Source organism: Sesamum indicum, linkage group LG13 (assembly GCF_026168435.1).
Source record: "Sesamum indicum cultivar Baizhima isolate 11 linkage group LG13, ASM2616843v1, whole genome shotgun sequence".
NCBI classification, from domain to species: domain Eukaryota; kingdom Viridiplantae; phylum Streptophyta; class Magnoliopsida; order Lamiales; family Pedaliaceae; genus Sesamum; species Sesamum indicum.
Genome location: NC_142669.1, coordinates 13,634,257 through 13,659,201, shown reverse-complemented (window position 1 = coordinate 13,659,201; position 24,945 = coordinate 13,634,257). Strand labels below are relative to the sequence as shown.

Here is a 24,945-nt window from a genome sequence, read left to right as displayed (position 1 = left end):
ATTTGGACGATTATAGAAATTTAATAAAAATTAATACCGATTAATCTATATATTTCTATATTATATTATTTTATGTTATAAAAAATTATTATTAATAATAATTAGTATTATGTTTTTTTTATTTGTTATAGAAGTTTGAGTAACGTCAAATGTATTAGGTTGTCTTAAGTTTTTTCTAGTGACCAAATTAGAGCTAATAAAAAAACACAATGTATTTAATACTTTATGTCTAATTTATTATATAAGATCATTAATTAAATTCTCATTGTAAGATCATTAACTAAATTTTTATAATGCTTAATGTATTGAATTACTTGACCTACTAGAGTTGTCGTATTATTGTAAGATAAATGATTAGAAAATGAAATTTCTCATTCTTTGTTCTCTTTTATTCCCCCACCTTAGTAGTACTCCTCAATTTATTTATTTTTTATAGAAGCAAAAATTATATAATATACATCAACATTGTAAGAAATTAAGCAATACAACGTTCCGATCAATACATAAATATAATTAAAAACAAAGTGAATTACAACTCACCTAAAGTGTGATAAATACCACAAATCCAGTAGGACACACACACGCTGGTAGTCCCAAGTAGTAATATGGCTGTTGAGGACTCTAATCTCGCGACAGAGGAGGCGGGTACTGACGGCGATAGAGTAATGGGTGATGCAATTAAAAAAATATTTGACTTCTCTTAGTTCCTAAATTTGGCGGAGCAGGTTATTGATCGAGGACATTTTGACTCCTTCGCAATTTTTTAGAGCCTTCAATCAAAGTGGGTGGATAGGTTTTGGGGGCAGGGGATCCATCTTCTGGTTCACGCAGCAATGCACAACGCTGCACCAGTCCTGACCCACGCGTTGTTAACCAAGAAGTGGACCATGCGTTTAGTGAAGACAATATACAGACTGGGGTTGATGTAAACCACAAACCAGGCCCTACAGATCCACCTGCTTTGGAATTAGAAGATGCACAGGATGACTCAATGCCATAAAATTCTAATGTCAACCGGGGAGGGGGGGGGTTTTAGTCTCCCTATAGCTGGGGAATGTAGTAAAGAGAAGGAGATTGTTGTATACAATATTTTGAACTCCTTGATGTAGTAAAGGATGAGGACGTCGGTTCGACCTAAGACCCTAAAAGACGCAGTGCCTCTTATGGTGTATCATGATCCTAGCAACTTGTTAGAATGTTAGAGGTCTCAGCCATCGAGACCATCAGCTAGTGGTGAAGGAATTAGTATGTGGGTTTCGTTTAGAGTTCTGTAGGTTGCTCGAAACTAGGGTTACACAATGTAGTGTCAACGGGGTGCAGGGTGGCATATTTTACAATAGGTCCTCGTTAGCTAGTTAGTCAGACCCCGGTAATCATATATGACTTACCTGGGATGCCTCGAAGCTGAATGTTGATATTTTGCTACTCATAGCAACTCATTCGTTGTAGGGAGTTCACTTACAGATTGCACGACACATGTTTGATATTGGTCTTTTATAGAAACAATGAGCATAGTGAATGAATGACCTTTGGATTACTGTGTTGCAGCTAACTGAGGGAATAGAGGCCAAGCTGTGGTTAGTTTTTAGTGACTTTAATATGGTATGAGATATGAGTGAAACTTATGGACTTGCTGCCAAGAAGTTCCAGACATGTATTTTGCACTATGGATTTGTTTACTTGCCTATGCGAGGAATCGCATTTACATGGCACAACATAAGCAAGGGATCCGTAGTTTATGGAAATGTTTGATAAAGTATTATTCAATGAGACCTGGTTAGCAAGGTGGCCTTCCAGTTCATATCTCAACAGCACCCCACGTACCTATTATCACTTACCATTGGTTTTACAAGTGGAGGGTAGGGCAGGAGCCGTGATTGTTAAATTTGATAATTATCTAGATAATTTCCCAAGGTTCCTTTCTTCAGTGTCAGGGGTCCGGAGGCACCACATTCATGGCACATCTATGTACTCGTTTACTAGAAAAACTGAAGTTATTGAAAGCAATGCTCCCAAAGCAACACCAACAGAAGAGGGACCTCAATACTAATGTTCACTTGGTTAGTGAGTTCCTTACTTAGGTGCAGGAGCTGCTACATCCAATTATATCAGAGCTGGAACGTTATTGTAGGATGATTCACACCTAGGTCGTTAAGCTAGAGCATGCGATGTTACAACAACAGGCCAAGATGCAATGACTCAAAGGGGGTGCCCCTCATTACGTCAAGGTTGAAACTCACTACATATCAACTGCTCTTGCTTAAGTTTGATATGGGGGATAGCTAGTTGGGGAAGCATGGCCTAGCGTTTGCAGCTCTGACTCAACATATCCGATCAGTGACTAACTTCATCAGTGTGTACTGGGAGAGTGCGCTTTTTTTTTTCGCACGGATTAATCAGGGCTGTGGAAAGAAAGCTTTGAAATTATTATGGCAAAGAAGCCGTGACACGGGTTATGCTAAGGTGGCAAAACACCAGGGGGGCTCACCCAAAGATGAGGGATGGATGGGTATTAGCAACATTCATCACATGAATATGGTTTTGATGATCAATCATCTATGGCAAGTGGTGACGAATCAAGAGGGATTCATTCGGGGTAACTTGGATCCTCCACTATAGAATGAGGAGTCAGTCCATCTGGACTGTTAATAGCAGCACTGGATCATGGTGTTGGAAGAAGCTGCTCAAGTTTAGAACATATCTAGTAAGGGGGATGCCATACAAAATTGCTGATGTGAATGTCTTTGCAGTTGATATCTGCTGGAGTTCGCCTCGACGAATACCCTGCAGTTGTTTCAACCAACAAGACCGTGGGTAAATTGGTTACATTTAAGGAGCGGTCCCTTTAAGTTTCCCAAGAATTTATTCATCCTTTAGTTGGCTATATTAGAGAGCCTATCCCATTGATAGACCATGGTGGCAAAAAGGTAATAGAGCTTCTATCCTTCAGGATCTCGATGAGCAAGAATGCCATGGTCATTTATTTTTTCTGTGTCCATTTTTGAACGATGTGTTCACTTGTCAAGAGGAAGGTGCGATTCTGCTGACCACATACGGACTATCAACAACGAATACAATGGCTGCGAGGAGTAATGTCATGATTACAACAGGTATTTAACTTGACAAGTTACTAGTGGAAGTTACTATACCAGTATTGTGAAAAATTTAGTGGCTACATACTTTCTTAACTATAAATTATGGATTACTGCTTTATTGATATTGTAATTAGAGACACAATGTTAATGAATTGTTTCACTAACTATCACAATTTGATGACGATAATTACACGTTTTAAGCAGGTGCCTAATAGTATACTGATCCATCCACTTGAAAATTTAGATAGTTGAAAAATTTTAAATATGATTTACAATTAGTCACACGAATACTTAACGTACATCAATAATTTACTTAATAGCAAAGTTGTCATCTAAAAGAACTCACAGGTTTAGGAAGTGCTCCAATTTTATTTTTACATTGTTCATCATGTCAGGGGAAAATAAAAGTGGGTCACTTCTCTTATGAGCTAAACTCCCAATAAATTGTAGTTAGTCTTCAAGAGGCTAATTGAAACAAAAATTTTATTCTCAACTAAAAAGTATATGAAATTGATGTGAAAGAAATTGATTAAGCAGACTGGGCAGTAGTGGCACACACTGGTGGATTCTGCTTGCCGACAAATTTGGGTTTGACATTGGCACATTTGGTGGTGATAGGACCTTGATTTCCATTATATGTAAGATCAATGTCACCCACCTCTACATTCTCGCATGGCTTAAGACCACTGCAAATAAACGTCACCGCCTCTGCAGTATTTGTCGTGCCCCGTACGTTCTTAATGCTGACGTTAGTGATCTTGATAGACGATGGTCTCTGTAAAATAATCAACAAATAAAATATAATCAGTATACTAAGAGTCTAAATTATTTTAAAATGAAGGGTTAGAAAATTTGGATCACAAATTGAGAAACTTACATCTTTTTTGCAAAGATTGTGTGGACAATATTCTTGATCAATGATAATGGGACTGCTAACATTATCCATGATTAAATCTTCAAAATGCAAATCACTGACAGTCAACGTTGCTGGGGCAGAGGGCCATGTCTTCACCCTGACGCCATTTGTTGTGCCAATAAAGGTGCAATTTGTCACATATATCCCTTGCACATCCTTTTCTTCTGCATACCCACCAAGGCTTCCAACGCTAATACCGTGTCCTGGACCACAAGTTACATTCTGGATGTGAATTTCTTTGCTCTCGTCTCCAATTGAGACACAATCATCTCCTGTTTTTATGATGGAATCTTTGATATTGATCATCGTGTCACGACCCAGATGGATACCATCAGTGTTTGGGCTATCTCCAGGGGCTGAAACTGTGAATCGGAGGAACGTGACATTATGGCTCGATATACAATTCACGTGGAAATTCTTGCTATCTTTCGTGGTCACATCACGAATTATGGAGTTGTTCACGAAATTGAAGCTAAGATTCTGCACAAATGCATGTGATTATGGGTTGTTAATTTGTATACCTATTCTACTTGAAATAATTGAGGATATATAAGGAGGTAGGTCTTACCATAGGAAGCTTGGCGCAATTTTTATTTTTGTGGCAATCGTTTTGCTTCCAGGCTTCCTGTCCTCGACCATCAAAAACTCCACCACCAGAAAGGGTGAAATAATTGACATAATTGATAGTAATCCATTCCCCTTCTTTATTAGGCAATTGACCTGGATTGGCTTGCAAGGTTCCTTGGACTTGAAGCTCGATAGGGGCCTTATTGGGGCCTAATAATTTTACCTGACTAAGTGACCAAGTTCCTCCTGGTATCACTATGGTACTTGGGGAAGTTGAATTGCATGCCTCCTTCCAAGCATCCATTAGAGCCTAACATGCAAATGCGTGTTATTTTTCAAGAATTATATTTTTGTATGAAGAAAAAATTAACTGTTGAACATAAATACGGTAGTTAATACGGATTAAACCTGACTGATATCTCCACCAGATTTCGCACCATACTTTGTGATATCATATGTCACGGGGCCCTGGGCATTAACATTGATTGCCAACAAAGGCAAAAAGAACATAATTGTAATGAAGTTTATTGCCATTGCCTTCTTAATATTTTATTGATGTTGATGTACTTAATAATGTAAGTTCTTCGCATACATTAACTATGAATTTATAGTAATAGTACACTATTGAGTGCCAGTCATTAACCGATCTCATTAGTTTCAGGGATAGAGATTACTCAATTTTGTGGTTGAACAAGTTTGTCGCACCAAAAAGCACCATCCTTGAATACATATAACTAAAAATCTATGAATAGAAAACAAATATGTTTTTCAATATCATTTTACTTAGTACATAGCTTTTGTTGATGTTACTGCATCATATATTTTAAAAATATGAATAATTTAAATGTTTTTATGTTGCATAACTACAGATACATATATAACTATAATAATCCTATAATAAAACACAAATCATATAATTGTTTATACCAAAGTAACTATAAGGCTAGCGTTCGATAAATGTTAATCATGAAAAGATTTGGACGATTATAGAAATTTAATAAAAATTAATACCGATTAATCTATATATTTCTATATTATATTATTTTATGTTATAAAAAATTATTATTAATAATAATAATTAGTATTATGTTTTTTTTATTTGTTAAAGAAGTTTGAGGAACGTCAAATGTATTAGGTTGTCTTAAGTTTTTTCTAGTGACCAAATTAGAGCTAATAAAAAAATACAATGTATTTAATACTTTATGTCTAATTTATTATATAAGATCATTAATTAAATTCTCATTGTAAGATCATTAACTAAATTTTTATAATGCTTAATGTATTGAATTACTTGACCTACTAGAGTTGTCGTATTATTGTAAGATAAATGATTAGAAAATGAAATTTCTCATTCTTTGTTCTCTTTTATTCCCCCACCTTAGTAGTACTCCTCAATTTATTTATTTTTTATAGAAGCAAAAAGTATATAATATACATCAACATTGTAAGAAATTAAGCAATACAACGTTCCGATCAATACATAAATATAATTAAAAACAAAGTGAATTACAACTCACCTAAAGTGTGATAAATACCACAAATCCAGTAGGACACACACACGCTGGTAGTCCCAAGTAGTAATATGGCTGTTGAGGACTCTAATCTCGCGACAGAGGAGGCGGGTACTGACGGCGATAGAGTAATGGGTGATGCAATTAAAAAAATATTTGACTTCTCTTAGTTCCTAAATTTGGCGGAGCAGGTTATTGATCGAGGACATTTTGACTCCTTCGCAATTTTTTAGAGCCTTCAATCAAAGTGGGTGGATAGGTTTTGGGGGCAGGGGATCCATCTTCTGGTTCACGCAGCAATGCACAACGCTGCACCAGTCCTGACCCACGCGTTGTTAACCAAGAAGTGGACCATGCGTTTAGTGAAGACAATATACAGACTGGGGTTGATGTAAACCACAAACCAGGCCCTACAGATCCACCTGCTTTGGAATTAGAAGATGCACAGGATGACTCAATGCCATAAAATTCTAATGTCAACCGGGGAGGGGGGGGTTTTCGTCTCCCTATAGCTGGGGAATGTAGTAAAGAGAAGGAGATTGTTGTATACAATATTTTGAACTCCTTGATGTAGTAAAGGATGAGGACGTCGGTTCGACCTAAGACCCTAAAAGACGCAGTGCCTCTTATGGTGTATCATGATCCTAGCAACTTGTTACAATGTTAGAGGTCTCAGCCATCGAGACCATCAGCTAGTGGTGAAGGAATTAGTATGTGGATTTCGTTTAGAGTTCTGTAGGTTGCTCGAAACTAGGGTTACACAATGTAGTGTCAACGGGGTGCAGGGTGGCATATTTTACAATAGGTCCTTGTTTGCTAGTTAGTCAGACCCCGGTAATCATATATGGCTTACCTGGGATGCCTCGAAGCTGAATGTTGATATTTTGCTACTCATAGCAACTCATTCGTTGTAGGGAGTTCACTTACAGATTGCACGACACATGTTTGATATTGGTCTTGTATAGAAACAATGAGCATAGTGAATGAATGACCTTTGGATTACTGTGTTGCAGCTAACTGAGGGAATAGAGGCCAAGCTGTGGTTAGTTTTTAGTGACTTTAATATGGTATGAGATATGAGTGAAACTTATGGACTTGCTGCCAAGAAGTTCCAGACATGTATTTTGCACTATGGATTTGTTTACTTGCCTATGCGAGGAATCGCATTTACATGGCACAACATAAGCAAGGGATCCGTAGTTTATGGAAATGTTTGATAAAGTATTATTCAATGAGACCTGGTTAGCAAGGTGGCCTTCCAGTTCATATCTCAGCAGCACCCCACGTACCTATTATCACTTACCATTGGTTTTACAAGTGGAGGGTAGGGCAGGAGCCGTGATTGTTAAATTTGATAATTATCTAGATAATTTCCCAAGGTTCCTTTCTTCAGTGTCAGGGGTCCGGAGGCACCACATTCATGGCACATCTATGTACTCGTTTACTAGAAAAACTGAAGTTATTGAAAGCAATGCTCCCAAAGCAACACCAACAGAAGAGGGACCTCAATACTAATGTTCACTTGGTTAGTGAGTTCCTTACTTAGGTGCAGGAGCTGCTACATCCAATTATATCAGAGCTGGAACGTTATTGTAGGATGATTCACACCTAGGTCGTTAAGCTAGAGCATGCGATGTTACAACAACAGGCCAAGATGCAATGACTCAAAGGGGGTGCCCCTCATTACGTCAAGGTTGAAGCTCACTACATATCAACTGCTCTTGCTTAAGTTTGATATGGGGGATAGCTAGTTGGGGAAGCATGGCCTAGCGTTTGCAGCTCTGACTCAACATATCCGATCAGTGACTAACTTCATCAGTGTGTACTGGGAGAGTGCGCTTTTTTTTTTCGCACGGATTAATCAGGGCTGTGGAAAGAAAGCTTTGAAATTATTATGGCAAAGAAGCCGTGACACGGGTTATGCTAAGGTGGCAAAACACCAGGGGGGCTCACCCAAAGATGAGGGATGGATGGGTATTAGCAACATTCATCACATGAATATGGTTTTGATGATCAATCATCTATGGCAAGTGGTGACGAATCAAGAGGGATTCATTCGGGGTAACTTGGATCCTCCACTATAGAATGAGGAGTCAGTCCATCTGGACTGTTAATAGCAGCACTGGATCATGGTGTTGGAAGAAGCTGCTCAAGTTTAGAACATATCTAGTAAGGGGGATGCCATACAAAATTGCTGATGTGAATGTCTTTGCAGTTGATATCTGCTGGAGTTCGCCTCGACGAATACCCTGCAGTTGTTTCAACCAACAAGACCGTGGGTAAATTGGTTACATTTAAGGAGCGGTCCCTTTAAGTTTCCCAAGAATTTATTCATCCTTTAGTTGGCTATATTAGAGAGCCTATCCCATTGATAGACCATGGTGGCAAAAAGGTAATAGAGCTTCTATCCTTCAGGATCTCGATGAGCAAGAATGCCATGGTCATTTATTTTTTCTGTGTCCATTTTTGAACGATGTGTTCACTTGTCAAGAGGAAGGTGCGATTCTGCTGACCACATACGGACTATCAACAACGAATACAATGGCTGCGAGGAGTAATGTCATGATTACAACAGGTATTTAACTTGACAAGTTACTAGTGGAAGTTACTATACCAGTATTGTGAAAAATTTAGTGGCTACATACTTTCTTAACTATAAATTATGGATTACTGCTTTATTGATATTGTAATTAGAGACACAATGTTAATGAATTGTTTCACTAACTATCACAATTTGATGACGATAATTACACGTTTTAAGCAGGTGCCTAATAGTATACTGATCCATCCACTTGAAAATTTAGATAGTTGAAAAATTTTAAATATGATTTACAATTAGTCACACGAATACTTAACGTACATCAATAATTTACTTAATAGCAAAGTTGTCATCTAAAAGAACTCACAGGTTTAGGAAGTGCTCCAATTTTATTTTTACATTGTTCATCATGTCAGGGGAAAATAAAAGTGGGTCACTTCTCTTATGAGCTAAACTCCCAATAAATTGTAGTTAGTCTTCAAGAGGCTAATTGAAACAAAAATTTTATTCTCAACTAAAAAGTATATGAAATTGATGTGAAAGAAATTGATTAAGCAGACTGGGCAGTAGTGGCACACACTGGTGGATTCTGCTTGCCGACAAATTTGGGTTTGACATTGGCACATTTGGTGGTGATAGGACCTTGATTTCCATTATATGTAAGATCAATGTCACCCACCTCTACATTCTCGCATGGCTTAAGACCACTGCAAATAAACGTCACCGCCTCTGCAGTATTTGTCGTGCCCCGTACGTTCTTAATGCTGACGTTAGTGATCTTGATAGACGATGGTCTCTGTAAAATAATCAACAAATAAAATATAATCAGTATACTAAGAGTCTAAATTATTTTAAAATGAAGGGTTAGAAAATTTGGATCACAAATTGAGAAACTTACATCTTTTTTGCAAAGATTGTGTGGACAATATTCTTGATCAATGATAATGGGACTGCTAACATTATCCATGATTAAATCTTCAAAATGCAAATCACTGACAGTCAACGTTGCTGGGGCAGAGGGCCATGTCTTCACCCTGACGCCATTTGTTGTGCCAATAAAGGTGCAATTTGTCACATATATCCCTTGCACATCCTTTTCTTCTGCATACCCACCAAGGCTTCCAACGCTAATACCGTGTCCTGGACCACAAGTTACATTCTGGATGTGAATTTCTTTGCTCTCGTCTCCAATTGAGACACAATCATCTCCTGTTTTTATGATGGAATCTTTGATATTGATCATCGTGTCACGACCCAGATGGACACCATCAGTGTTTGGGCTATCTCCAGGGGCTGAAACTGTGAATCGGAGGAACGTGACATTATGGCTCGATATACAATTCACGTGGAAATTCTTGCTATCTTTCGTGGTCACATCACGAATTATGGAGTTGTTCACGAAATTGAAGCTAAGATTCTGCACAAATGCATGTGATTATGGGTTGTTAATTTGTATACCTATTCTACTTGAAATAATTGAGGATATATAAGGAGGTAGGTCTTACCATAGGAAGCTTGGCGCAATTTTTATTTTTGTGGCAATCGTTTTGCTTCCAGGCTTCCTGTCCTCGACCATCAAAAACTCCACCACCAGAAAGGGTGAAATAATTGACATAATTGATAGTAATCCATTCCCCTTCTTTATTAGGCAATTGACCTGGATTGGCTTGCAAGGTTCCTTGGACTTGAAGCTCGATAGGGGCCTTATTGGGGCCTAATAATTTTACCTGACTAAGTGACCAAGTTCCTCCTGGTATCACTATGGTACTTGGGGAAGTTGAATTGCATGCCTCCTTCCAAGCATCCATTAGAGCCTAACATGCAAATGCGTGTTATTTTTCAAGAATTATATTTTTGTATGAAGAAAAAATTAACTGTTGAACATAAATACGGTAGTTAATACGGATTAAACCTGACTGATATCTCCACCAGATTTCGCACCATACTTTGTGATATCATATGTCACGGGGCCCTGGGCATTAACATTGATTGCCAACAAAGGCAAAAAGAACATAATTGTAATGAAGTTTATTGCCATTGCCTTCTTAATATTTTATTGATGTTGATGTACTTAATAATGTAAGTTCTTTGCATACATTAACTATGAATTTATAGTAATAGTACACTATTGAGTGCCAATCAGTAACCGATCTGATTAGTTTCAGGGATAGAGATTACTCAATTTTGTGGTTGAACAAGTTTGTCGCACCAAAAAGCACCATCCTTGAATACATATAACTAAAAATCTATGAATAGAAAACAAATATGTTTTTCAATATCATTTTACTTAGTACATAGCTTTTGTTGATGTTACTGCATCATATATTTTAAAAATATGAATAATTTAAATGTTTTTATGTTGCATAACTACAGATACATATATAACTATAATAATCCTATAATAAAACACAAATCATATAATTGCTTATACCAAAGTAACTATAAGGCTAGCGTTCGATAAATGTTAATCATGAAAAGATTTGGACGATTATAGAAATTTAATAAAAATTAATACCGATTAATCTATATATTTCTATATTATATTATTTTATGTTATAAAAAATTATTATTAATAATAATAATTAGTATTATGTTTTTTTTATTTGTTATAGAAGTTTGAGTAACGTCAAATGTATTAGGTTGTCTTAAGTTTTTTCTAGTGACCAAATTAGAGCTAATAAAAAAACACAATGTATTTAATACTTTATGTCTAATTTATTATATAAGATCATTAATTAAATTCTCATTGTAAGATCATTAACTAAATTTTTATAATGCTTAATGTATTGAATTACTTGACCTACTAGAGTTGTCGTATTATTGTAAGATAAATGATTAGCAAATGAAATTTCTCATTCTTTGTTCTCTTTTATTCCCCCACCTTAGTAGTACTCCTCAATTTATTTATTTTTTATAGAAGCAAAAATTATATAATTTACATCAACATTGTAAGAAATTAAGCAATACAACGTTCCGATCAATACATAAATATAATTAAAAACAAAGTGAATTACAACAAACTCACCTAAAGTGTGATAAATACCACAAATCCAGTAGGACACACACACGCTGGTAGTCCCAAGTAGTAATATGGCTGTTGAGGACTCTAATCTCACGACAGAGGAGGCGGGTACTGACGGCGATAGAGTAATCGGTGATGCAATTAAAAAAATATTTGACTTCTCCTAGTTCCGAAAGTTGGCGGAGCAGGTTATTGATCGAGGAGATTTTGACTCCTTTGCAATTTTTTAGAGCCTTCAATCAAAGTGGGTGGATAGGTTTTGGGGGCAGGGGATCCATCTTCTGGTTCACGCAGCAATGCACAACGCTGCCCCAGTCCTGACCCACGTGTTGTTAACCAAGAAGTGGACAATGCGTTTAGTGAAGACAATATACAGACTGGGGTTGATGTAAACCACAAACCAGGCCCTACAGATCCACCTGCTTTGGAATTAGAAGATGCACAGGATGACTCAATGCCATAAAATTCTAATGTCAACCGGGGAGGGGGGGGGGTTTAGTCTCCCTATAGCTGGGGAATGTAGTAAAGAGAAGGAGATTGTTGTATACAATATTTTGAACTCCTTGATGTAGTAAAGGATGAGGACGTCGGTTCGACCTAAGACCCTAAAAGACGCAGTGCCTCTTATGGTGTATCATGATCCTAGCAACTTGTTAGAATGTTAGAGGTCTCAGCCATCGAGACCATCAGCTAGTGGTGAAGGAATTAGTATGTGGATTTCATTTAGAGTTCTGTAGGTTGCTCGAAACTAGGGTTACACAATGTAGTGTCAACGGGTTGCAGGGTGGCATATTTTACAATAGGTCCTCGTTTGCTAGTTAGTCAGACCCCGGTAATCATATATGGCTTACCTGGGATGCCTCGAAACTGAATGTTGATATTTTGCTACTCATAGCAACTCATTCGTTGTAGGGAGTTCACTTACAGATTGCACGACACATGTTTGATATTGGTCTTGTATAGAAACAATGAGCATAGTGAATGAATGACCTTTGGATTACTGTGTTGCAGCTAACTGAGGGAATAGAGGCCAAGCTGTGGTTAGTTTTTAGTGACTTTAATATGGTATGAGATATGAGTGAAACTTATGGACTTGCTGCCAAGAAGTTCCAGACATGTATTTTGCACTATGGATTTGTTTACTTGCCTATGCGAGGAATCGCATTTACATGGCACAACATAAGCAAGGGATCCGTAGTTTATGGCAATGTTTGATAAAGTATTATTCAATGAGACCTGGTTAGCAAGGTGGTCTTCCAGTTCATATCTCAGCAGCACCCCACGTACCTATTATCACTTACCATTGGTTTTACAAGTGGAGGGTAGGGCAGGAGCCGTGATTGTTAAATTTGATAATTATCTAGATAATTTCCCAGGGTTCCTTTCTTCAGTGTCAGGGGTCCGGAGGCACCACATTCATGGCACATCTTTGTACTTGTTTACTAGAAAAACTGAAGTTATTGAAAGCAATATTCCCAAAGCAACACCAACAGAAGAGGGACCTCAATACTAATGTTCACTTGGTTAGTGAGTTCCTTACTTAGGTGCAGGAGCTGCTACATCCAATTATATCAGAGCTGGAACGTTATTGTAGGATGATTCACACCTAGGTCGTTAAGCTAGAGCATGCGATGTTACAACAACAGGACAAGATGCAATGACTCAGAGGGGGTGCCCCTCATTACGTCAAGGTTGAAGCTCACTACATATCAACTGCTCTTGCTTAAGTTTGATATGGGGGATAGCTAGTTGGGGAAGCATGGCCTAGCGTTTGCAGCTCTGACTCAACATATCCGATCAGTGACTAACTTCATCAGTGTGTACTGGGAGAGTGCGCTTTTTTTTTTTTCGCACGGATTAATCAGGGCTGTGGAAAGAAAGCTTTGAAATTATTTTGGCAAAGAAGCCGTGACACGGGTTATGCTAGGGTGGCAAAACACCAGGGGGGCGCACCCAAAGATGAGGGATGGATGGGTGTTAGCAACATTCATCACATGAATATGGTTTTGATGATCAATCATCTATGGCAAGTGGTGACGAATCAAGAGGGATTCATTCGGGGTAACTGGGATCCTCCACTATAGAATGAGGAGTCAGTCCATCTGGACTGTTAATAGCAGCACTGGATCATGGTGTTGGAAGAAGTTGCACAAGTTTAGAACATATCTAGTAAGGGGGATGCCATACAAAATTGCTGATGTGAATGTCTTTGCAGTTGATATCTGCTGGAGTTCGCCTCAGCGTATACCCTGCAGTTGTTTCAACCAACAAGACCGTGGGTAAATTGGTTACATTTAAGGAGCGGTCCCTTTAAGTTTCCCAAGAATTTATTCATCCTTTAGTTGGCTATATTAGAGAGCCTATCCCATTGATAGACCATGGTGGCAAAAAGGTAATAGAGCTTCTATCCTTCCGGATCTCGATGAGCAAGAATGCCATGGTCATTTATTTTTTCTGTGTCCATTTTTGAACGATGTGTTCACTTGTCAAGAGGAAGGTGCGATTCTGCTGGCCACATACGGACTATCAACAACGAATACAATGGCTGCCAGGAGTAATGTCATGATTACAACAGGTATTTAACTTGACAAGTTACTAGTGGAAGTTACTATACCAGTATTGTGAAAAATTTAGTGGCTACATACTTTCTTAACTATAAATTATGGATTACTGCTTTATTGATATTGTAATTAGAGACACAATGTTAATGAATTGTTTCACTAACTATCACAATTTGATGATGATAATTACACGTTTTAAGCAGGTGCCTAATAGTATACTGATCCATCCACTTGAAAATTTAGATAGTTGAAAAATTTTAAATATGATTTACAATTAGTCACACGAATACTTAACGTACATCAATAATTTACTTAATAGCAAAGTTGTCATCTAAAAGAACTCACAGGTTTAGGAAGTGCTCCAATTTTATTTTTACATTGTTCATCATGTCAGGGGAAAATAAAAGTGGGTCACTTCTCTTATGAGCTAAACTCCCAATAAATTGTAGTTAGTCTTCAAGAGGCTAATTGAAACAAAAATTTTATTCTCAACTAAAAAGTATATGAAATTGATGTGAAAGAAATTGATTAAGCAGACTGGGCAGTAGTGGCACACACTGGTGGATTCTGCTTGCCGACAAATTTGGGTTTGACATTGGCACATTTGGTGGTGATAGGACCTTGATTTCCATTATATGTAAGATCAATGTCACCCACCTCTACATTCTCGCATGGCTTAAGACCACTGCAAATAAACGTCACCGCCTCTGCAGTATTTGTCGTGCCCCGTACGTTCTTAATGCTGACGTTAGTGATCTTGATAGACGATGGTCTCTGTAAAATAATCAACAAATAAAATATAATCAGTATACTAAGAGTCTAAATTATTTTAAAATGAAGGGTTAGAAAATTTGGATCACAAATTGAGAAACTTACATCTTTTTTGCAAAGATTGTGTGGACAATATTCTTGATCAATGATAATGGGACTGCTAACATTATCCATGATTAAATCTTCAAAATGCAAATCACTGACAGTCAACGTTGCTGGGGCAGAGGGCCATGTCTTCACCCTGACGCCATTTGTTGTGCCAATAAAGGTGCAATTTGTCACATATATCCCTTGCACATCCTTTTCTTCTGCATACCCACCAAGGCTTCCAACGCTAATACCGTGTCCTGGACCACAAGTTACATTCTGGATGTGAATTTCTTTGCTCTCGTCTCCAATTGAGACACAATCATCTCCTGTTTTTATGATGGAATCTTTGATATTGATCATCGTGTCACGACCCAGATGGATACCATCAGTGTTTGGGCTATCTCCAGGGGCTGAAACTGTGAATCGGAGGAACGTGACATTATGGCTCGATATACAATTCACGTGGAAATTCTTGCTATCTTTCGTGGTCACATCACGAATTATGGAGTTGTTCACGAAATTGAAGCTAAGATTCTGCACAAATGCATGTGATTATGGGTTGTTAATTTGTATACCTATTCTACTTGAAATAATTGAGGATATATAAGGAGGTAGGTCTTACCATAGGAAGCTTGGCGCAATTTTTATTTTTGTGGCAATCGTTTTGCTTCCAGGCTTCCTGTCCTCGACCATCAAAAACTCCACCACCAGAAAGGGTGAAATAATTGACATAATTGATAGTAATCCATTCCCCTTCTTTATTAGGCAATTGACCTGGATTGGCTTGCAAGGTTCCTTGGACTTGAAGCTCGATAGGGGCCTTATTGGGGCCTAATAATTTTACCTGACTAAGTGACCAAGTTCCTCCTGGTATCACTATGGTACTTGGGGAAGTTGAATTGCATGCCTCCTTCCAAGCATCCATTAGAGCCTAACATGCAAATGCGTGTTATTTTTCAAGAATTATATTTTTGTATGAAGAAAAAATTAACTGTTGAACATAAATACGGTAGTTAATACGGATTAAACCTGACTGATATCTCCACCAGATTTCGCACCATACTTTGTGATATCATATGTCACGGGGCCCTGGGCATTAACATTGATTGCCAACAAAGGCAAAAAGAACATAATTGTAATGAAGTTTATTGCCATTGCCTTCTTAATATTTTATTGATGTTGATGTACTTAATAATGTAAGTTCTTCGCATACATTAACTATGAATTTATAGTAATAGTACACTATTGAGTGCCAGTCATTAACCGATCTCATTAGTTTCAGGGATAGAGATTACTCAATTTTGTGGTTGAACAAGTTTGTCGCACCAAAAAGCACCATCCTTGAATACATATAACTAAAAATCTATGAATAGAAAACAAATATGTTTTTCAATATCATTTTACTTAGTACATAGCTTTTGTTGATGTTACTGCATCATATATTTTAAAAATATGAATAATTTAAATGTTTTTATGTTGCATAACTACAGATACATATATAACTATAATAATCCTATAATAAAACACAAATCATATAATTGTTTATACCAAAGTAACTATAAGGCTAGCGTTCGATAAATGTTAATCATGAAAAGATTTGGACGATTATAGAAATTTAATAAAAATTAATACCGATTAATCTATATATTTCTATATTATATTATTTTATGTTATAAAAAATTATTATTAATAATAATTAGTATTATGTTTTTTTTATTTGTTATAGAAGTTTGAGTAACGTCAAATGTATTAGGTTGTCTTAAGTTTTTTCTAGTGACCAAATTAGAGCTAATAAAAAAACACAATGTATTTAATACTTTATGTCTAATTTATTATATAAGATCATTAATTAAATTCTCATTGTAAGATCATTAACTAAATTTTTATAATGCTTAATGTATTGAATTACTTGACCTACTAGAGTTGTCGTATTATTGTAAGATAAATGATTAGAAAATGAAATTTCTCATTCTTTGTTCTCTTTTATTCCCCCACCTTAGTAGTACTCCTCAATTTATTTATTTTTTATAGAAGCAAAAAGTATATAATATACATCAACATTGTAAGAAATTAAGCAATACAACGTTCCGATCAATACATAAATATAATTAAAAACAAAGTGAATTACAACTCACCTAAAGTGTGATAAATACCACAAATCCAGTAGGACACACACACGCTGGTAGTCCCAAGTAGTAATATGGCTGTTGAGGACTCTAATCTCGCGACAGAGGAGGCGGGTACTGACGGCGATAGAGTAATGGGTGATGCAATTAAAAAAATATTTGACTTCTCTTAGTTCCTAAATTTGGCGGAGCAGGTTATTGATCGAGGACATTTTGACTCCTTCGCAATTTTTTAGAGCCTTCAATCAAAGTGGGTGGATAGGTTTTGGGGGCAGGGGATCCATCTTCTGGTTCACGCAGCAATGCACAACGCTGCACCAGTCCTGACCCACGCGTTGTTAACCAAGAAGTGGACCATGCGTTTAGTGAAGACAATATACAGACTGGGGTTGATGTAAACCACAAACCAGGCCCTACAGATCCACCTGCTTTGGAATTAGAAGATGCACAGGATGACTCAATGCCATAAAATTCTAATGTCAACCGGGGAGGGGGGGGTTTTCGTCTCCCTATAGCTGGGGAATGTAGTAAAGAGAAGGAGATTGTTGTATACAATATTTTGAACTCCTTGATGTAGTAAAGGATGAGGACGTCGGTTCGACCTAAGACCCTAAAAGACGCAGTGCCTCTTATGGTGTATCATGATCCTAGCAACTTGTTACAATGTTAGAGGTCTCAGCCATCGAGACCATCAGCTAGTGGTGAAGGAATTAGTATGTGGATTTCGTTTAGAGTTCTGTAGGTTGCTCGAAACTAGGGTTACACAATGTAGTGTCAACGGGGTGCAGGGTGGCATATTTTACAATAGGTCCTTGTTTGCTAGTTAGTCAGACCCCGGTAATCATATATGGCTTACCTGGGATGCCTCGAAGCTGAATGTTGATATTTTGCTACTCATAGCAACTCATTCGTTGTAGGGAGTTCACTTACAGATTGCACGACACATGTTTGATATTGGTCTTGTATAGAAACAATGAGCATAGTGAATGAATGACCTTTGGATTACTGTGTTGCAGCTAACTGAGGGAATAGAGGCCAAGCTGTGGTTAGTTTTTAGTGACTTTAATATGGTATGAGATATGAGTGAAACTTATGGACTTGCTGCCAAGAAGTTCCAGACATGTATTTTGCACTATGGATTTGTTTACTTGCCTATGCGAGGAATCGCATTTACATGGCACAACATAAGCAAGGGATCCGTAGTTTATGGAAATGTTTGATAAAGTATTATTCAATGAGACCTGGTTAGCAAGGTGGCCTTCCAGTTCATATCTCAGCAGCACCCCACGTACCTATTATCACTTACCATTGGTTTTACAAGTGGAGGGTAGGGCAGGAGCCGTGATTGTTAAATTTGATAATTATCTAGATAATTTCCCAAGGTTCCTTTCTTCAGTGTCAGGGGTCCGGAGGCACCACATTCATGGCACATCTATGTACTCGTTTACTAGAAAAACTGAAGTTATTGAAAGCAATGCTCCCAAAGCAACACCAACAGAAGAGGGACCTCAATACTAATGTTCACTTGGTTAGTGAGTTCCTTACTTAGGTGCAGGAGCTGCTACATCCAATTATATCAGAGCTGGAACGTTATTGTAGGATGATTCACACCTAGGTCGTTAAGCTAGAGCATGCGATGTTACAACAACAGGCCAAGATGCAATGACTCAAAGGGGGTGCCCCTCATTACGTCAAGGTTGAAGCTCACTACATATCAACTGCTCTTGCTTAAGTTTGATATGGGGGATAGCTAGTTGGGGAAGCATGGCCTAGCGTTTGCAGCTCTGACTCAACATATCCGATCAGTGACTAACTTCATCAGTGTGTACTGGGAGAGTGCGCTTTTTTTTTTCGCACGGATTAATCAGGGCTGTGGAAAGAAAGCTTTGAAATTATTATGGCAAAGAAGCCGTGACACGGGTTATGCTAAGGTGGCAAAACACCAGGGGGGCTCACCCAAAGATGAGGGATGGATGGGTATTAGCAACATTCATCACATGAATATGGTTTTGATGATCAATCATCTATGGCAAGTGGTGACGAATCAAGAGGGATTCATTCGGGGTAACTTGGATCCTCCACTATAGAATGAGGAGTCAGTCCATCTGGACTGTTAATAGCAGCACTGGATCATGGTGTTGGAAGAAGCTGCTCAAGTTTAGAACATATCTAGTAAGGGGGATGCCATACAAAATTGCTGATGTGAATGTCTTTGCAGTTGATATCTGCTGGAGTTCGCCTCGACGAATACCCTGCAGTTGTTTCAACCAACAAGACCGTGGGTAAATTGGTTACATTTAAGGAGCGGTCCCTTTAAGTTTCCCAAGAATTTATTCATCCTTTAGTTGGCTATATTAGAGAGCCTATCCCATTGATAGACCATGGTGGCAAAAAGGTAATAGAGCTTCTATCCTTCAGGATCTCGATGAGCAAGAATGCCATGGTCATTTATTTTTTCTGTGTCCATTTTTTAACGATGTGTTCACTTGTCAAGAGGAAGGTGCGATTCTGCTGACCACATACGGACTATCAACAACGAATACAATGGCTGCGAGGAGTAATGTCATGATTACAACAGGTATTTAACTTGACAAGTTACTAGTGGAAGTTACTATACCAGTATTGTGAAAAATTTAGTGGCTACATACTTTCTTAACTATAAATTATGGATTACTGCTTTATTGATATTGTAATTAGAGACACAATGTTAATGAATTGTTTCACTAACTATCACAATTTGATGACGATAATTACACGTTTTAAGCAGGTGCCTAATAGTATACTGATCCATCCACTTGAAAATTTAGATAGTTGAAAAATTTTAAATATGATTTACAATTAGTCACACGAATACTTAACGTACATCAATAATTTACTTAATAGCAAAGTTGTCATCTAAAAGAACTCACAGGTTTAGGAAGTGCTCCAATTTTATTTTTACATTGTTCATCATGTCAGGGGAAAATAAAAGTGGGTCACTTCTCTTATGAGCTAAACTCCCAATAAATTGTAGTTAGTCTTCAAGAGGCTAATTGAAACAAAAATTTTATTCTCAACTAAAAAGTATATGAAATTGATGTGAAAGAAATTGATTAAGCAGACTGGGCAGTAGTGGCACACACTGGTGGATTCTGCTTGCCGACAAATTTGGGTTTGACATTGGCACATTTGGTGGTGATAGGACCTTGATTTCCATTATATGTAAGATCAATGTCACCCACCTCTACATTCTCGCATGGCTTAAGACCACTGCAAATAAACGTCACCGCCTCTGCAGTATTTGTCGTGCCCCGTACGTTCTTAATGCTGACGTTAGTGATCTTGATAGATGATGGTCTCTGTAAAATAATCAACAAATAAAATATAATCAGTATACTAAGAGTCTAAATTATTTTAAAATGAAGGGTTAGAAAATTTGGATCACAAATTGAGAAACTTACATCTTTTTTGCAAAGATTGTGTGGACAATATTCTTGATCAATGATAATGGGACTGCTAACATTATCCATGATTAAATCTTCAAAATGCAAATCACTGACAGTCAACGTTGCTGGGGCAGAGGGCCATGTCTTCACCCTGACGCCATTTGTTGTGCCAATAAAGGTGCAATTTGTCACATATATCCCTTGCACATCCTTTTCTTCTGCATACCCACCAAGGCTTCCAACGCTAATACCGTGTCCTGGACCACAAGTTACATTCTGGATGTGAATTTCTTTGCTCTCGTCTCCAATTGAGACACAATCATCTCCTGTTTTTATGATGGAATCTTTGATATTGATCATCGTGTCACGACCCAGATGGATACCATCAGTGTTTGGGCTATCTCCAGGGGCTGAAACTGTGAATCGGAGGAACGTGACATTATGGCTCGATATACAATTCACGTGGAAATTCTTGCTATCTTTCGTGGTCACATCACGAATTATGGAGTTGTTCACGAAATTGAAGCTAAGATTCTGCACAAATGCATGTGATTATGGGTTGTTAATTTGTATACCTATTCTACTTGAAATAATTGAGGATATATAAGGAGGTAGGTCTTACCATAGGAAGCTTGGCGCAATTTTTATTTTTGTGGCAATCGTTTTGCTTCCAGGCTTCCTGTCCTCGACCATCAAAAACTCCACCACCAGAAAGGGTGAAATAATTGACATAATTGATAGTAATCCATTCCCCTTCTTTATTAGGCAATTGACCTGGATTGGCTTACAAGGTTCCTTGGAGTTGAAGCTCGATAGGGGCCTTATTGGGGCCTAATAATTTTACCTGACTAAGTGACCAAGTTCCTCCTGGTATCACTATGGTACTTGGGGAAGTTGAATTGCATGCCTCCTTCCAAGCATCCATTAGAGCCTAACATGCAAATGCGTGTTATTTTTCAAGAATTATATTTTTGTATGAAGAAAAAATTAACTGTTGAACATAAATACGGTAGTTAATACGGATTAAACCTGACTGATATCTCCACCAGATTTCGCACCATACTTTGTGATATCATATGTCACGGGGCCCTGGGCATTAACATTGATTGCCAACAAAGGCAAAAAGAACATAATTGTAATGAAGTTTATTGCCATTGCCTTCTTAATATTTTATTGATGTTGATGTACTTAATAATGTAAGTTCTTCGCATACATTAACTATGAATTTATAGTAATAGTACACTATTGAGTGCCAATCATTAACCGATCTCATTAGTTTCAGGGATAGAGATTACTCAATTTTGTGGTTGAACAAGTTTGTCGCACCAAAAAGCACCATCCTTGAATACATATAACTAAAAATCTATGAATAGAAAACAAATATGTTTTTCAATATCATTTTACTTAGTACATAGCTTTTGTTGATGTTACTGCATCATATATTTTAAAAATATGAATAATTTAAATGTTTTTATGTTGCATAACTACAGATATATATATAACTATAATAATCCTATAATAAAACACAAATCATATAATTGCTTATACCAAAGTAACTATAAGGCTAGCGTTCGATAAATGTTAATCATGAAAAGATTTGGACGATTATAGAAATTTAATAAAAATTAATACCGATTAATCTATATATTTCTATATTATATTATTTTATGTTATAAAAAATTATTATTAATAATATTAATTAGTATTATGTTTTTTTTATTTGTTATAGAAGTTTGAGTAACGTCAAATGTATTAGGTTGTCTTAAGTTTTTTCTAGTGACCAAATTAGAGCTGATAAAAAAACACAATGTATTTAATACTTTATGTCTAATTTATTATATAAGATCATTAATTAAATTCTCATTGTAAGATCATTAACTAAATTTTTATAATGCTTAATGTATTGAATTACTTGACCTACTAGAGTTGTCGTATTATTGTAAGATAAATGATTAGCAAATGAAATTTCTCATTCTTTGTTCTCTTTTATTCCCCCACCTTAGTAGTACTCCTCAATTTATTTATTTTTTATAGAAGCAAAAATTATATAATTTACATCAACATTGTAAGAAATTAAGCAATACAACGTTCCGATCAATACATAAATATAATTAAAAACAAAGTGAATTACAACAAACTCACCTAAAGTGTGATAAATACCACAAATCCAGTAGGACACACACACGCTGGTAGTCCCAAGTAGTAATATGGCTGTTGAGGACTCTAATCTCACGACAGAGGAGGCGGGTACTGACGGCGATAGAGTAATCGGTGATGCAATTAAAAAAATATTTGACTTCTCCTAGTTCCGAAAGTTGGCGGAGCAGGTTATTGATCGAGGAGATTTTGACTCCTTTGCAATTTTTTAGAGCCTTCAATCAAAGTGGGTGGATAGGTTTTGGGGGCAGGGGATCCATCTTCTGGTTCACGCAGCAATGCACAACGCTGCCCCAGTCCTGACCCACGTGTTGTTAACCAAGAAGTGGACAATGCGTTTAGTGAAGACAATATACAGACTGGGGTTGATGTAAACCACAAACCAGGCCCTACAGATCCACCTGCTTTGGAATTAGAAGATGCACAGGATGACTCAATGCCATAAAATTCTAATGTCAACCGGGGAGGGGGGGGGGTTTAGTCTCCCTATAGCTGGGGAATGTAGTAAAGAGAAGGAGATTGTTGTATACAATATTTTGAACTCCTTGATGTAGTAAAGGATGAGGACGTCGGTTCGACCTAAGACCCTAAAAGACGCAGTGCCTCTTATGGTGTATCATGATCCTAGCAACTTGTTAGAATGTTAGAGGTCTCAGCCATCGAGACCATCAGCTAGTGGTGAAGGAATTAGTATGTGGATTTCATTTAGAGTTCTGTAGGTTGCTCGAAACTAGGGTTACACAATGTAGTGTCAACGGGTTGCAGGGTGGCATATTTTACAATAGGTCCTCGTTTGCTAGTTAGTCAGACCCCGGTAATCATATATGGCTTACCTGGGATGCCTCGAAACTGAATGTTGATATTTTGCTACTCATAGCAACTCATTCGTTGTAGGGAGTTCACTTACAGATTGCACGACACATGTTTGATATTGGTCTTGTATAGAAACAATGAGCATAGTGAATGAATGACCTTTGGATTACTGTGTTGCAGCTAACTGAGGGAATAGAGGCCAAGCTGTGGTTAGTTTTTAGTGACTTTAATATGGTATGAGATATGAGTGAAACTTATGGACTTGCTGCCAAGAAGTTCCAGACATGTATTTTGCACTATGGATTTGTTTACTTGCCTATGCGAGGAATCGCATTTACATGGCACAACATAAGCAAGGGATCCGTAGTTTATGGCAATGTTTGATAAAGTATTATTCAATGAGACCTGGTTAGCAAGGTGGTCTTCCAGTTCATATCTCAGCAGCACCCCACGTACCTATTATCACTTACCATTGGTTTTACAAGTGGAGGGTAGGGCAGGAGCCGTGATTGTTAAATTTGATAATTATCTAGATAATTTCCCAGGGTTCCTTTCTTCAGTGTCAGGGGTCCGGAGGCACCACATTCATGGCACATCTTTGTACTTGTTTACTAGAAAAACTGAAGTTATTGAAAGCAATATTCCCAAAGCAACACCAACAGAAGAGGGACCTCAATACTAATGTTCACTTGGTTAGTGAGTTCCTTACTTAGGTGCAGGAGCTGCTACATCCAATTATATCAGAGCTGGAACGTTATTGTAGGATGATTCACACCTAGGTCGTTAAGCTAGAGCATGCGATGTTACAACAACAGGACAAGATGCAATGACTCAGAGGGGGTGCCCCTCATTACGTCAAGGTTGAAGCTCACTACATATCAACTGCTCTTGCTTAAGTTTGATATGGGGGATAGCTAGTTGGGGAAGCATGGCCTAGCGTTTGCAGCTCTGACTCAACATATCCGATCAGTGACTAACTTCATCAGTGTGTACTGGGAGAGTGCGCTTTTTTTTTTTTCGCACGGATTAATCAGGGCTGTGGAAAGAAAGCTTTGAAATTATTTTGGCAAAGAAGCCGTGACACGGGTTATGCTAGGGTGGCAAAACACCAGGGGGGCGCACCCAAAGATGAGGGATGGATGGGTGTTAGCAACATTCATCACATGAATATGGTTTTGATGATCAATCATCTATGGCAAGTGGTGACGAATCAAGAGGGATTCATTCGGGGTAACTGGGATCCTCCACTATAGAATGAGGAGTCAGTCCATCTGGACTGTTAATAGCAGCACTGGATCATGGTGTTGGAAGAAGTTGCACAAGTTTAGAACATATCTAGTAAGGGGGATGCC

General features: G+C 37.6%; 3 protein-coding genes and 1 pseudogene across 3 annotated transcripts; all 4 read right to left on the bottom strand.

Annotated features, from left to right (window-relative positions):
* Positions 1-3,624: 3,624 nt before the first annotated feature.
* Positions 3,625-5,112, bottom strand: LOC148784533 (polygalacturonase-like). Its single transcript, XM_088876870.1, has 4 exons — positions 4,987-5,112; positions 4,580-4,888; positions 3,973-4,506; positions 3,625-3,870 (listed from the first exon to the last, which is right to left on the bottom strand). The coding sequence occupies exons 1-4, from the start codon at positions 5,110-5,112 to the stop codon at positions 3,625-3,627; spliced, it is 1,215 nt and encodes a 404-aa protein (XP_088732996.1).
* Positions 5,113-9,178: 4,066 nt separating this feature from the next.
* Positions 9,179-10,666, bottom strand: LOC148784532 (polygalacturonase-like). Its single transcript, XM_088876869.1, has 4 exons — positions 10,541-10,666; positions 10,134-10,442; positions 9,527-10,045; positions 9,179-9,424 (listed from the first exon to the last, which is right to left on the bottom strand). Exons 1-4 carry the CDS (start codon positions 10,664-10,666, stop codon positions 9,179-9,181), a joined length of 1,200 nt encoding a protein of 399 aa, XP_088732995.1.
* Positions 10,667-14,739: 4,073 nt separating this feature from the next.
* LOC148784531 (polygalacturonase-like) lies at positions 14,740-16,227 on the bottom strand. The gene is made up of 4 exons (XM_088876868.1): positions 16,102-16,227; positions 15,695-16,003; positions 15,088-15,621; positions 14,740-14,985 (listed from the first exon to the last, which is right to left on the bottom strand). The coding sequence occupies exons 1-4, from the start codon at positions 16,225-16,227 to the stop codon at positions 14,740-14,742; spliced, it is 1,215 nt and encodes a 404-aa protein (XP_088732994.1).
* Positions 16,228-20,105: 3,878 nt separating this feature from the next.
* Positions 20,106-21,778, bottom strand: LOC148784530 (polygalacturonase-like; annotated as a pseudogene).
* Positions 21,779-24,945: the final 3,167 nt, after the last annotated feature.